Genomic DNA, 16140 nt, shown 5'->3' on the forward strand with positions numbered 1-16140 from the left:
TTTTTTTTATGTTTTTCATGAGCCCACTGTGTATTCTTTAGAACAGCATTATGCCCCTGGTGTCCAGCTGCAAACTGGCCTGAAAGGAGCATGCTAGCAGCGGGGCTGATGAGGTAACAGATGTGATGTCACTGCCCCATTTCAGGAAAAAATACCTAGAGAACTACTGGAATCTCTTCTTTTAGTGGAGCTCCGTTATAGTTCAGTAATTTCACTAGGTCAAGGCACTTTTTTCAGGAGCATCCTTTTTGATTTTTTTTTTTTTAAATCATTTAACCAGGATGAATCATTCCATGAAGCAACCCTATTCCAATTTTCGGGGTTTTTTTGAGGCAGCATCTCATAAATTTTAAAGTGTCAAAGTTTTTAAGTGAAGAATTAATACCATTAGATACATGCTGCAATAAAATATTCTTTCAATCTGGCTGCTGTATGTGTTAGAGAACTATGGTATGCAGTATACACACTAATTTGCAAATTTTAAGTTTCAGCAAATACTTTTTCTCCAGTTCCTTAAATTGCATCAAGTAAATATGTATATAAATTTGATTGTATACTGGCAGATCAAGCTTTCAAAATTTAATTTTGTATTCATTCACACAGGAAGTAGGATTAAACATTCATGTTAGTGAGTTGAGACATGATCGTCAATTTACTTTGTATATTCATTGCTGAAATACTAGTGACTGTTTGGAATTGTGTTCTTGGTTTATCTATACTTCTGACCCAGCCTGATGTCCAGTTTCTAGGATTTTTGCACTATAGTTGATTTATCCTTATCTTTTTCTTGGAGGTGTTTGTTAACAAGTTCATGAGTAGAATCAACTGTTTCCCCTGTGCTTTCAGCTTCCTGTAAGTTTTGTGTAACTTAATGCCAGAAAAAGCACCTGACCCTTTTCTTTTTTGCCTTGTTTACAGTAAATTGGTTTTTCTGATTGTACTGTTATACTATGAGTTTTAGTGCTATGGGGGAAGGCAGAAAAATCTCTTGTGCGTTTTGAAGACAGTGATACTCTTATTCTTCAAAATGCATAGTGCAAAATGCATTAATCTGAAACGCCTAACGAGTTGAATAAGACTGAATTTAACCTACATATGGTGCTAAGATATTTTTTTTTAGGCATTGCTTCTGACACATCAACTGTCATATATAAAAATAGCAGTTGTTTCTACAACCAAAACTATTCTTTTTGCAGAAATTTTAACTCCCAAGCTTTCTTGGTTCTGACTGTATTTTGAATGGAATACTCTAGCATATTTTCTTAATGTGGTGGTATATGTTATTTCTCCTTACAGACGCCTCCACCTCAATAAGAAAGCCACAGACAAACAGCCATATAGCAAGCTTCCTGGTGTTTCACTTCTAAAGCCGTTAAAAGGTGTGGATCCGAACCTGATCAACAACTTAGAAACCTTCTTTGAACTGGATTATCCGAAAGTATGTATACTGTTTAGTGTCTCTCTTTTTTTTTCCCTCCCACGCCTTCAGAAGTCATATCAGGAGCTTAGGCTAGCACTGTGCAACTTGATTACGTCTTGGATTGTTCTGCCTTTCACAGAAAACACATAATTACATAGTTTATATGTTGCAAACAAAACTTACTCCTTTTTAAAAAGCTGTCTGTAAAGGAACATGACCAAGGCTTAGGGACGGAATGTACTCTACACTTCACCAAGATTTATTTAGTCATTGTTCCTCTATTGTGGCATTTATAGCAGTATGAAACCCTTCAATATAGAAGAGACCATTTGATAGGCCAGATACCCTCTCAATTAACTACATCTCTGTAACGGATCCCCTAAAAGCAAATACTTAACTGATAGCCTGAAACTTGCTGGTGGTTCTTACTGATGGCTCATCTAACAAAGAATTGCTCAATGATGAGGTGGTGTACCTCACGAGTTGTTGGTAGGTAGGATAATCTCCAAGGCACTTATCAGTGTTGGGAAACAAACGGTTAATAAAAGCTTACATTTGCTGTTGAACACTGCTTGACTTTGTAGTACAAGTGATAAGTTTGTCAGATGCCGTCCTTGCTATAAGGAGCTTACAACTTAAAGGAGAAATCTGCAAATGTTTGCTGTATAAGTCACTACTTCATGTGTGTTTCTGTGGATGGAAAAAGGACTGCATTTTCTACTGTGTATCTCATGACTTCTAAAACTTGTCATTTACTTCTATTAAAAACTTTTCTTAATTCTTTTCAAAACTGCTTCTGACACTGCTGCTTCAGCTGTAAAAGGTCAAAGGTATGTGTAAGCTGAACAGCGAGTTTCCTTTGCATATTCTGACCAAGAGCTTTAAAACTTACTCCTAAGTAGGCAGGGTAAAACAAAACAAAAAACCCCTCACCATTTGGAACTTATTAAAAATCGGATAGTTTTTCTGTAATGAAAGTTGGGGCCTTTTGAAAAGCTTCAGGCATGAACATTTGAATCCTTTTCACTCAACAAAAGTGCAATAAAGGTTAAGAGTGGCCAAGGTAAGTTTAAAGCATACTCGAGGTGTGCTGTGTATGCCAGTATTGCAAATAGTGCAAAGAAGCTGCAACAATATCTTAAGCTATTTAGGACTATAATGAGCATCAAAACATTATGCAGTTGAAACATTTGACTACAAATACAATTTGGTTGAGAATTCAGAAAAACAGTTATGCTGGATCTTGCTTTATGAGAGGTAGTCTTGACCCTTTCTTCCAACAACTTATACATACGGATGGCAATCTTAATATTGCTACTCCACAACAATCTGAATTTCAGGTAACAATTGTGACAACCGTATTTTTCCCAAGAAGAGTGAAAATGGATGTATAAATGCTTCAGTTTACTGGGGCACAGATTATACAGTACAAACAAGATCCCCAAACAGTTTGAAAACACTTCTGTACAATAACCACAAAAATACCTCATTTAAAAGATTGACATTACACCACAAATTAGAATAAGACTATTGCCTGGTATTCAAAGTTCAGCAGCCCAGGGGAATATTATTTAAGAATAATCTTAAACTTGTTCCAGTAAAGCTGAGTGGAACCTGCAGTGATACTGATTGTCTGATAATCTTCTGTGATGCCCCATGTGTGAAATAATCTTTTCTTGCATAGAAGCCAGTTATGCAGCTCCTAAAATGTGGGACTTACATATAATATATTTATTAGTCAACAGTTCTTAGCTACTGTGATATTGTGATTTTTTTGGCATAAATCTTCCTATTCGTGTTATGTCCAAATGAACTTGATTGTAATGTTTGCGTAGATAAGCATCTTTGTATTTCTTCCCAAGTCATACATTTTGTAGTTTTTTACTTTGTTACTGCATACAAAGGCCACTTACTGTGAATTTTTCTGTTTTCAAATATTGGAATGTCAAAGTTCCTTTTTTCTGGTTGAATTTCCTGGAGAATCTGGATATAGAAATGTCGTTGCAACTGTGGATGGAGACTAGTTATTTAATTGCTAGCAAAAATAGTTGTTCTTTTACATACTTAATCGGATGAGCAATGAAGAAGTAATTTCTTTAGTTAGTAATTTCTGTGGTGTTCATGCTGTCAGGATTGCTCTGTTGTGGTGGAAGGACCTGTCTGCTTAATGAGACAGGTCTCTTACCCTTTAAATTTCATTTTCCATGCTGGCAAAACAATAGGAATCAAATACTGCTCACTCCTTAAGCAAATTGACTTTGGGTTTGCATTCTGAGAGGTAGAGATGGGTTTATCTGATAGTTTGTAGTGCTAGACCAAGTCTTACCAACTCCCATTTAGTGGTTAATGATTTTAAGTTTCCACAATATTCTGAATGCAGTTAGTCGTTAGGGTTTTTTGTGTGTAACAGTACCTTTTCTTGAAAGAATGTATTTATTTAACTTAATGAGGAAGGTTATATCAAGTAAGGAGTATTCAAGGAATTTGTTAATCCAGAAACAGGAATAGGTCCATCAAAGCTTGCAAAGCTCTTTCAAAATGTTGAATGATTCTTAAAATCTACTGTCTGTGGACAAGTGTGTAACAAGCATGTAGGTTGATTGCTGAAGCAGCTACAGCTTTCCCTTACCTCTTGTTGATTTTTAACTGTATATGAGGAAAATATACTGGAGAGGAGGGATGTCATCCAGAGGCACCTGGACAGGCTGGAGAGGTGGGCCCAAGCCAACCTCATGCTGTTCAACAAGGCCAAGTGCAAAGTCCTACATCTGGGTTAGGGCAATTGCAAGCACAAATACAGGCTCGGGAGGGAATGGCTGGAGAGCAGCCCTGAGGAGAAGGACCTGGGTGTGCTGATTGATGAGAAGCTCAACATGAGCCAGCAATGTGCAATCACAGCCCAGAAGGCCAGCTGCATCCTGGGCTGCATCAGAAGTGTGGCCAGCAGGCCCCTCTACTCCACTCTCATGAGACCCCACCTGGAGTACTGCATCCAGCTCTGGAGTCTTCAATGTAAGAAAGACATGGACCTGCTGGAGGGTGTCCAGAGGAGAGCCACGAGGATGATCCCAGAGGGCTGGAGCACCTCTCCTATGAGGAGAGGCTGAGAGAGTTGGGGCTGTTCAGCCTGGAGAAGAGAAGACTCCGGGGTGATCTTATTGTGGCCTTCCAGTACCTAAAGGAGGCCTACAGGAGAGCTGGGGAAGGACTTTTCACTAGGGCATGTAGTGATAGGATGAGGGGGAATGGATGTAAACTGGAAGAGGGCAGGTTTAGATTCAACATTAGGAAGAAATTTTTCGCTTTGAGGGTGGTGAGGCACTGGCACAGGTTGCCCAGAGAGGTTGTTGAGGCCCCATCCCTGGAGGTGTTCAAGGCCAGGCTGGACGTGGCCTTGGGCAACCTGGTGTAGTGGGAGGTGTCCCTGTCTGTGGTAGGGGGGGTTGGAACTCGATGATCTTCAGGGTCCTTTCCAACCTAAACCATTCTATGATTCTTTGAAAATACATATACGTTACATATGCATATACATGTTCTTGAGCTTAGCTTTATTATATAATTAAGTATAGGTATACAGGTCTGCATTGGTTATCTTCCAATTCTCTTCTGCATCTACAAAGCAAAGGAAAGGAAAGCGTAGCTCAGAGGTATGCAGTCAAGTGTATCATAATATCATTCCTGTAATATTTTGTGTGCTGTAACTTCATTGAATATAAGATTGGATTTAAGATTCATGTGTGAATAAAAATGGAAGTGGAAATAAAAATTTTATCTTGTATACCAGGATGTCTTGCTTCATGCCTAATAGAAACCCTTCCAATAACAGGAAAACTAATGTTCCTTGATGCAAGAGTGTATTGGGATACAGGCTTCGTTCTTTTTTCACAAGTACTTAGTTGTGCATTAAAAAAATAATCTTACTTAGTTGTAAAACAATCTCTTTGGTTTTATTTTTAATTCTGTAACAGGGCTCTTTATTTTTTCAGTTTGGTATGTTTTTAAGCTTTATTCTCTAGACAATATTGATGTTAAGTGTGTGTATACTTTTTTGGTTTTACTAGTATGAAGTGCTGCTTTGTGTACAAGATCATGATGATCCAGCTATTGATGTCTGCAAAAAGCTCCTTGGCAAATACCCGAATGTTGATGCTAGACTGTTCATAGGTAAGCAGTGCAACTCAAAGGTGGGACTCTTACTTGTAAAATGTTTTTACGTCTTCTACTCTATGTACAGTATTCTAAAATAAATAGTTGTTTTGGTTCTGTAGTTTAATCGTCAGTTTGGGGTAGACAAGTAAGTGTATAGTCCCAATCTGTGACATCAGTCCAAAAAAACTCTAGGAAGAGTGATTTATGAAACCCCTGCAACCTTTTTTCCTTCTAAATCTGAAACAGTAGCTTAAATGCTGCCTTTGCAGTGACCAAAATGTGCAGGAAGTGACTTGGAGTTGTGGCTGTATTTGAGCTTGAGGTCCTGCAACAATCTTTTTTCATCAGCTTAGACTGTAGGGCTCTTTCTTCACTTTACATTTGAATTAGAGGAGGGAAGGGATGTTAGAACTAGGTAGTACAATGTCATTTCTTTTCTCTGATTTGAAACAGACTGGACCATGTCTGTCAGTTGGAAGCAAAAAAGTGTGTCTGACTTTATTCTACTCCTTTTTCATTTTTCTGCTAAAATTACCGTAGAATATAGTAGTCATAATCACTAGTCTTAAGAAATAAGAGGTAGAGAATATTTACCTTACAAAATATAGTAATGAACTGTGTAGTTCTACTACCCTTTCAATTACATTAAACTTTTTACCCTGCCATTTTGAGGAAGCATTTGAATATTTTTTTCCTTTTTAATTCTCTGCATAATTGTAGTAAGATCTAAAATGTAGATGTGAAGGAATAATTAAAACTTAAATCCTTTTCACAAAAGTGGACTTTAAATGGTTACCCATCAATTCTTACTCTTCTTCAGTTAGTATATCTAAATATATTCGGTATTGAGTCTGTAGTCTAAAAAAGACCCCCCCCATACATTATTTGATGATGTTGGTATTTTTTAGGTGGCAAGAAGGTTGGCATCAACCCCAAGATTAACAATTTAATGCCTGGCTATGAAGTTGCCAAATATGACCTCATATGGATTTGTGATAGTGGAATCAGAGGTAGGTGTCTGTTGTAATGTGCTGACTGTTACGTTGTTCTTATTCCCTGTAGGCAAGCAGTTGTTGGAGATTATTTTGACTGAGAATACAAGTACAAAGGAAAGTTAAAAATCCAGAAAAAATATTTTCCTAGGATAAAAACGTTCCATCTCTATTTAAAAGTGAAAGTACCATTAAAAAATAGTGTTGAAACTGTTTCCATTGTGTTTGTTGAGAATTAGTGTTGGTTTTTTCTGAAACTTGGTTCCTCCAAAATACTGTGCATCAAAGTATATGTGCTCTTGATACTGGTAATATGGTGAGAACTAATGTCTCTATACTGTAGTCTGCTAATGACCGAATTGCTCAATGAATTGTCTTTTTTTTCATTTGTCACTTAGTAACGCCAGACACTCTGACAGATATGGCCAATCAAATGACTGAAAAAGTAGGCTTGGTCCATGGGCTTCCCTATGTTGCAGACAGACAGGGTTTTGCTGCTACCCTTGAACAAGTGAGTGCCATGTTTTTGTTTTGGTTTGTTTTTTTGCAGGACCTTGCTGACTAAAAGTTGTGTAGTGCCTCTTGCCCCTTTTGAGTGAAGAAATGTTTATTTTCAGCAGCATTCACACTTCAAACTATCTAGAATATCTTCTAAATGCTCCAGAATTCTACTGTGGTGCTCTGAACATTGACTCAATATTTAAGTTCACAATACAAACAAAGATTGCAGGATGAAAAGGATGGATTTTATTTTAAAGATCATTAAAACGGATCTCTTTCTAGTGTGTAGCCAGAAAGGGTCATTAATTCTATTTTGATGTCTGAAAAGGAATGCAGAAATGGCCATGACAAGTCAGAGCAAAGTCCAGGGCACACAGTATCTTATTTCCAGCAGGGCTTATAAGCAGAGCCCTTGAGGAGAGTAAAACACAAGTAAGGCTTATATCTTGTTTTTCAGTAATACTGTTTCAACTTTCTGCAATTTTTAGCTGAAAGACTTCCTGAGCAGGAAGTAGACCTGTATATTTGCTAATCCTCCCTATTAGTATTCTAATAAGAACAGATTTTGTATGTGAACTTTTCCATTCTTTCTTTGAGTCCATACAGCAGTTATAACTGTCTTCACCAGGAAGTTCCATAGATCTACTGTGTGTTACAGGAACCACCACTTTGTTCACTCTGACCCTTGTTCTTCTATAGTGCTGTTTCATGTCTCCTAATACTTGTTTTGGAAGAGAAAGTGAACATTTCTCTCCTGTCCACCTTCTTCATATCACTTATTCTGTCCCATTCTCCCCTTTCTTCTTTCTCACTAAGTTTTCTTTTGTAGAATGAAGAGATGGAGTATTCTTGTTTGTTCCTTGTGTCTCAAGGCGTGTAATTTAATCAACTGTCTTTCATTCTAAGCTGGCATGTATACGGCATTTTGGCCCCAAGGCTGACTAATGTGTGTCAAAGGCAGAAATGTGAGAGATGAAAGCGCAGTGAAATTCAGTACTCTTTCATTGCATGCAGAGAGGGCAGCTCATGTGATTTTTGTGACAAAATCTGAATTTCCTCTTACAAGAGAAGAGCAAGGAGCTATAGCGCAAAGTGCTAAAGTAGCAGGAATTACAGCTCCTGCTTCTGTATTCATGGAAGAGCTTTTTGCTTCCGGATCCAGTATACTGCAAGATGAGCATGCCTCCTCTTGAATGAGTTACTGTATTAGTAACACCAGCGTGAAGGCCATTGATAGGAAGAATAGTAGTGAGAGCCGCTAGCACTCATTTCTACTGTCTTTTTGTAGATAAATCCTAGTTATAAGTTCTTGAATCTTGTAGAAAGACTCTCACAATGTGAATTTTCTCTTTGCTATTTCTGTTTGCAAGTACATTATGTAAACAAAATTCTCCTGCTTCTGTACAGCTGTAAAGTAAGTTTCTAAGAACATGTATGCAGTAATGCAGTTAACCTTTCCAAAAGGAAGGAGAGACCATGTCTGTCAGCTATCACCAAATAATATATGAATCCTAGTGATTATTAAGTTACTTAATGGATTTTTAATATATGTATTCCCTGAGAACGACCTCAATAAATTAGAAATTAAGTACCAAATGAAACACAGTAGTTTAATATGTGGATTTAAAACCTGTTAATAGATGTGTGAAAACACATCCAATGAAACTACTAGGTTTCTCAGATTTGGTGGCAAACTAGATTTCTTAGATTGGTGGCAAAGATCTTTCCAAATACACTGTCATAATTGGCCACATCTAGCCCTTTTTTTTGGAGAAAATGTTGCCAGTGACTAGTACTTACGTAAATACATGTGGAGTTTTAAAGGCCTTATCTTGTTTTGGCAGGTTTATTTTGGAACTTCACATCCAAGGTCATATATTTCAGCCAACTTAACTGGCTTTAAGTGTGTAACAGGAATGTCATGCTTGATGAGGAAGGATGTCTTGGACCAAGCAGGAGGACTGATAGCTTTTGCACAATATATTGCTGAAGACTACTTTATGGCCAAAGCTATAGCTGACCGGTAAGATGTCTCTGAAGTCAGCTTATTGCTTTAAGAGCAGTTTAAATCTTTTTTAAACATATAGTACATACTATAAGTATAGGTGTTCAGGTCAGCTTCACGTGTATACAGTAAATGTGCTTTCAACATGCTAAAAGACTATTGTTTGTGGGCTTTTAGAAATAATTCAGCCATATTGTTATCAATTCCTTTAGAAAAAAGTTTGAGAACTTTGTTAAGTATTATTGAAGTGGTATTTGCTCTTTCCAATGAAAAGATTTGATAAAATACACCTGGTTTTTTGCTTATAGCTATTGTAATAATACAGCACATATGCCAAAGAAACATTTCAAGCCTAATAAAATTCCTGGGTGTTTGTTCTCTAATTGTTTTTTGCATCTCTTATTTGCACCTTTTTTATAATAACAAATTCATTTTTCAGGGGCTGGAAATTTGCGATGGCCACACAAGTTGCAATGCAAAACTCTGGTTCATATTCAATTTCTCAGTTTCAGTCCAGAATGATCAGGTAAAACTTTAGTCTTTACTTCCTCTCCCACCCACCCCTGTCACCTGCTTCTGATGTGGATAACCTGATAATGAGAGGAAATACATTTTCCAAGCTCATTTGATCTAATGTCCAAAATGCTGAAGTTCCAATGCACAGCTTGCTGCATGCTTCTTGCTAGTGTTGGGATAGAGGCACTGACTTTCCACAGAAGTATGACTGGTAATAGAAAAATGTGAAAAAACTAAAACCAACAAACCTTAGTACCTTTTAAATGCTAAGTGATAATTTTTGCAATATTCTATTTGGAGGTGTAAACTAAAGATTAAACTAATGTCAGAAAAGGCCACAATGGCTCATCATTTGGTGAGGTGGGGGAGGAGGACATAAAGAATAATTCACAGTCAGAACTGATTTGTTTGCCTTTTCTAGGTGGGCCAAACTGAGAATTAATATGTTGCCTGCCACGATAATTTGTGAGCCAATCTCAGAGTGCTTTGTTGCCAGTCTAGTTATTGGATGGGCAGCTCATCATGTGTTTAGATGGGATATAATGGTATTCTTCATGTGTCACTGCTTGGCGTGGTTTATATTTGACTACATTCAACTAAAAGGTGTTCAGGTACGTAGCTTCATTTCTTTGTAGTTATTAAAGTTACTAGTGTCATCTACTTCAGCAAAAAGCTAAGCCTAATTATAACAAAAAAAATTTCTCTTGACATCAAGGAAATAACAGGTCAAATCCTGTTACTTCTCAGTTTTCAAGCTTCAATTATAGTAGTGTAAAAACAAGTAAGCGTGCTTGGTTGTAATTTTGTTTGCTCTGTGCACCTGCCTCTGTCTAGGCTCTGAAAGTTTGCATATCTGTCCCCTTAATCTTTAAATTTCCAGTCTGGTCTACCTAGGCATATCTAGAAATTTTTAAGCTTTTTTTTTTTAAACAGTGCAAGAACAGTAGATTTTTAGGATTTTATGGCTCTTAATGGTCACTTTGTATTATGTTTATTGAAGTGTATATGTACATTTTCCAGTCTATTTTGGCAATAATGGGCTTACAGGAAAGCTGTAGTCTACTTCAAAAATAAAATCTTCCCATCACTAGAAGTTGAGGCCTCAAACTTTTAATATACAAAGACGTCACAAATCAGAACAGCATTTGTTCTTCTGATGCTGTAGGAACTATTTAGACTTTCTGCTGTGTCCATATTCCATCCAAATCTGATCCATAATTAATTGTGTATTCAAATTTATCAAATAGTTCTTGTCATACAGAAAAGTACTTTTGGTAGTCTTAGCACATACTGGAACTAATAAAAATAAATATTGGGCCTTCTGTTGATTGTGTAGGACTCCAGAAGGTCAGTTTAACGGTCACCTTTCTGATTACTCTTCTCACCATGCACAGCATGTAAAAAGCTTTGTGCCTACTCTTCCTCTTCTGAAGCCTCTTAGATTTCCAGCTCTGCATATATCCGGAAATTCTCAAAGGAGCAGAAAGTATAGAGAGGATATAAGATTTTTATCTTGGTCCCACTTTTCCTATGCAATTAGGCCAAAGGCATGTTTATTTGAATTTCACTCCTCTGAAAATGTGCATGTGTTGTGTCTAGATGCTGTTCTTCTTGGCATCTGTGGCAAAAACCCATTGTCTGCTTGAGTACAGTTTTGCAAAGCTTCAAAAAGAAAAAAGTGAAATTGTCGCACTTTCCTTTTTCCTTGCCTTTTGCTCGACATACAAATCTCTTTTCAAACCTTCTGGGTCATTCTGCCAAATTCCTCATGTTTAATATGGGTGATCATATCTTGAACAGGAAAATGTTCTTGGCTTATAAAAAAAAATATGCTATTGATATGTAAATCTGTATAATAAGCTTTAAAATAAATTTATCTGTAACACAAATGTTTTAAATTGCTGATTATTCAAAAGGAATTAAAGTATGTTTAAATACTTGTTTTTTATATTCCTAGGGTGGTGCTCTGTGTTTTTCAAAACTTGATTATGCAGTAGCTTGGTTCATCAGAGAATCCATGACAATTTATATTTTCCTATCTGCTTTGTGGGATCCCACTATTAGCTGGAGGACAGGACGCTACAGGTTACGTTGTGGAGGCACTGCAGAAGAAATTCTTGATGTATAGCCGCAGCTGTGTAACTGTGAATGTCACAAAGAGAAAAGGGGGGAAGAAAAGTATTATAAATTGTTTATATAAATACTTTTAAGAAAAATCTACCTTCAGTAGTTTTACTACTTGTATGTTTTGGTATCTGTTCTTTAATTTATTTTTGCATGGCACTTGCATCTGTGAAAATACATCTGTAGTCTTGGCCAAATGGTACCTTGCTCCTACGTACAAATAGAAATGGAGAGAATTGGTCCTGACATCTACATACTATAGGAATGCTCTGCAGTAAACACTTTAAAAAAAAAAAAAAGTATCCTCCTGGATATGAACAGCTTCTTACTCCATGGTGTGCTAGCCTAGCAAATCCAGGGTTCATGTAGCTTATTTTCCAGCTGGATTGTACAAGGCTGTACATAGTAAAATCACAGAAGTACAGCTGACTTCTGTTTTATCCCACTAAACTGAGCTAGTAACAGGACCTTGGGAAAGAAGCTCTTAAATGCTTTATGCCTACCTCTTGTAGTTGCTGCAGAACAAAATGAATGGAAAGGTAAAAATGCTTTGCAAAAACAAACTAAAGTAAAGCTGGAGTCTTGTGTTTATATGTATATATGAAATACTTTAGTCATTGCAATGAACCAAAAGTGGACTGAGTTTGATAGAATGAGTTGGAAGGAATTACTGGTCAGGCGCGTATTGTGGGCATCTTTTGGCCAACTCTGATCTGGTTCTGTCTTGAACCTTGTTAAGCACTGTGCTGTAACTAGCCAAGCTGGTCCCCTTCAATATTTCCATCCTTTTTTTAAGGGGTGCTTGTTTTTTCCCTGTGAGTGAATGCTTTGATGGTGGGGGTGTGTGTATGTGTGGGGGGACATAGTAGGGGGTAGAAGGGAGCAGAAATACATTTCAGAAACATTTCACACATGAGCTATTTTCTTACACGATGTCTTAAGAATGTAATTTCATGATGCAGGTATTTAATATCTTTTTAAAGTGAACGTATATACCTATACTAGTCATAATTAAGTATTCAATTGCAGTAGATATTGTGAATATATTATAGGGCCGGGTGAGTTTGCTGTTACTGATTAAAATTGTAATCTTAATTTAAATATCAAACTAAGTCTACTCTTGGCTTTTTGCCTTCTACTGTTAGTCTAGCCTTTAAATTGGACTTTTGTATTCCGGTGGTATGACTAAAAGGACTAGATTATAATGCATGCCGTGTTCCCCTCCCCCTTACCCCTGGCTCCCTGTAGCTTGGTTTCCAACCCCATTGTGAGACTTCCTAATTTGTGGTGAACTGGACTTGTTTTCTTAGAACACTTTTTAATTAAAAAACTACAGCGAAGCTAGAGAGGGATGTTGCATAAGCCTTTTGTTTTCATAATTGTCTTTATGCTGCTTTACTTTTTCTTCATATGGAATAGCTTATTTTCACCATGAATGTGAGCTGCTAATTACAAGGGTAATGCCAACAAAGCAGCTTTAAAAGTTGGATGATAATGTGTAGCATATTAGCAATAATGACATGTATTTATAAAAATGGACATTTTTACCTTACTGAGCCTATCCCTTACCTGTCATATGCTACACAAACGTAATGTGTATGTATGTGTTGTAAAACATACTCTGGGCCAAAATGCTTCATCCACTTTATCTCTTTTGCCTTATGATACCATGGGACTCTTTTAATGGGCATTTCTGTATGAACAAAGGCTTTTGCATGCTTCATTCTTTTCATGTGAATCAGGAAAAAGCACTTTTCCTGAGGAAAGTTGCACACTGAAAGCTAGTCTAGTTGTGACCCACAAAGACATTATTTGTAATATTGTTTTTTACATAGTTGAATTTTGCTGACAATGTTTGTATTTTCATTTCTTTCATGAAGTTTGATGCCATTCATTGCACTGCTAAAGTGAAGCTTAGCTTGCAACTTAGCTTTATGCTGATTTCTATGCAGGCAATGGAACAGAACCAAAAAAAGGCTGAACAGACTTCATTTTTAAAAATATTTGGTGGGGATAATTGTTTAACAGGTGCTTTTGTATTAGCAGAGCCTCTTTGGTTATGAAAAATAAAGCTTCACTTAAGCAAATAGTTTCATCTGGGTATTGTTCGGTTGATTATGAAACAGGAAACCAACACTGTCAAACGTAGAAGATGCTGCAACAGAACTTCTAAAAGTTAAAAATGGCTTATGTAAAGTTGTGTTGATCCACAGATGTGTAGAATATACCATGTTTATTTAAAATCATTGTCTTGTTTTTTCTTTTATTTAAAAATAAATTTTGAATACAATCTGTTTGGAATACAGTTGTTTTTTTCCCTTTGTTCAGTGATGCCATAACATGACAGCTTTAAGTATTTATGGCAGTGTTGATAGACTTGGCTTCTAATTAATCGTCAAGCAATAAATGTGCCTTTCTTTTGAATTTTTTTTACACCTGGACCATTTGGTTTGGATTTTGTTTCGCTGAAATTAACTCACATGTGCCTGAATTTGATTTTGAGTTATCCTTAGTTGTGTAGAATAACTTCTGTGTGTGTAAAAAAAAAAAAAAAAAAAAAAAAAAAAAAAGAACTGAACAGATAGTTCCCTAGCTATTGTTAAATAGTCAGCCTAGATTCAGATTGTAGAGATGGATATCTTTGCCACAAAACATGTTGAAATTAAGGAGTAGTGTTGTTATCTTCCTTTGAGGTACTTTACCAGGAAAGCACTCTGTGCTGCTTCTGTCTTCTGACTTGGCTTTTTGTTATCTTTTCCATAATACTAAAGATTTTAATGCAAAACTTAGTAAGAGACTGTGTATGATAGAGCTGTTGGAATCTGGGAGCCATGGCAGAAACAAGTACCAATGGAATCACTTGAAAACTAGTTGTAGAAACTTAAATATTCCTGAAGGTATTTTGTGCTCCATGCATTTGTAGCCAAACAGCACAATACCTAAATTCCCTTTCCTGAGTTCTCTTATTATTTTCCTGCTTGCTATTAAATAATGTTTTGATTTTATTCTGTGCTTTCAAATGAAATCTTTCCCACCTGAATTCCTTTCATTGCCACTCTTCTGTTTCCTGATACCAACAACCTGCATTTCCTCTCAGTCTGTTTTGTGAGCTGGAAACATTTGTTTCCTTCTAACCGCCTGATTTCATATATCCTTCTGCTGAAAGCTGTTTCATTCATCTTAAAGGCTTCTTTTAATCCTCACACTTAATTTCTGATCACGTAATTTTAAGGTGAGTATGAGCTCCAGCTGTTCTTGGGTTGAACTTGTCCCCCAGCAGCTGTGGCACTAATTCTGGCTATCGAGGTTAAGGAAACCTAAAGTTTTGTATGGCAATAGAGAAACTTTTTAGACTTACACAAAGTGACTTCAGCTCAAATACTCCCCAGTGCTTGGAATGGAGGATGGCAGTGTATAGAATGTCAGTAATTTCAAACAACCCCAAAAAGCCCACAGAACCAAACCCCACTGGCTTTGCATACCTTGTAGATCCTGAGCACTTGAAGTTGGACTGCTTTAAAGGTTGTTACCTCTTCTGCATTGCACAAACAAATTTCCATTGCCAGCTATTGGGCAATAGAGAATAAGGGATAATTCTTAGGGTTAAGTTCCCCACACGCTGCTTTCACTGCTCATTTCTCTAGTCCCTTAGAGTTCGAACCTTTCAATAAGGGAGCAAAGTCTAATGAAGCACTCTAGCCAGGTTAGCCACTGCCATGTTTGTGTTACCTGTTTCATACAGAAAGTTGCTGTTGACTATATTGCAAATCTTTGCTGAAAACGTTTCCTTTTTTTTTTTTTTTGTAGCAGTTTCTACTGATGGCTGGCTCTGTCTTCAGTTAAAAGTCGTACATGCAGAGCAGCATCCAGTTCTTCCTTCAATCTACCTTGTGCAATCACAGGCAAATCAGCCAGTCCTGTGGATCCTAAGCCTTTGCAAGGTCATGTCCAGTGTGTTTCCTTTTTCAAAAGCAGTTTTAGGTTAGTGTCTTGTAAATGTTCTTCTAACTATGCTGAAGCCCCGCAGTTTGTATATGGAAAGAAGTGTGTCTAGCTTTTTCAGTGGAAGATGTTTGTGATGCTTGTCTTCACGCTTACCTTAGGCTAAAATAACTACCCAGCTTATTCCTGTAAACTAAGAGACTAAAAAAAGAAAAGTAGTATTCCTAATACTTTCCAACACAGCTTTTGGAATGCTTTGTTTCTTATTCTCCTCATATCAAGAGTGGGCAGCTACTGATATGTGGTTCGTGCTTCTGGGAGAATATGCTTCCTCTTCTCGATCTTAATCAGCTCTAAGTATTTTTGCCTAAATGCTGGTGTGACTGTAGATGATGAGTTAAGAGGTGCAAACCATACAGCTTGCAATGGAGGTTTGTGGATTGCTGCTTGTTTCTGTCTCATCCCCCTACATGTGCCCCCAGTTCTCTTTC

At 37.0% G+C, this 16140-nt stretch overlaps 1 protein-coding gene across 1 annotated transcript; it reads left to right on the plus strand.

Moving 5' to 3' along the window:
* Positions 1-1296: 1296 nt before the first annotated feature.
* Positions 1297-11780, plus strand: UGCG (UDP-glucose ceramide glucosyltransferase; the record flags this gene model as incomplete). The annotated part of the gene is made up of 8 exons (XM_009890021.1): positions 1297-1438; positions 5482-5584; positions 6478-6579; positions 6960-7072; positions 8907-9085; positions 9507-9593; positions 10005-10194; positions 11541-11780. Coding segments are annotated over 8 exons (1087 nt in total), but the record flags the coding sequence as incomplete, so codon positions are not given.
* Between the last annotated feature and the right edge of the window lie 4360 nt (positions 11781-16140).

Source organism: Charadrius vociferus, unplaced genomic scaffold, assembly GCF_000708025.1.
Source record: "Charadrius vociferus isolate BGI_N301 unplaced genomic scaffold, ASM70802v2 scaffold528, whole genome shotgun sequence".
NCBI classification, from domain to species: domain Eukaryota; kingdom Metazoa; phylum Chordata; class Aves; order Charadriiformes; family Charadriidae; genus Charadrius; species Charadrius vociferus.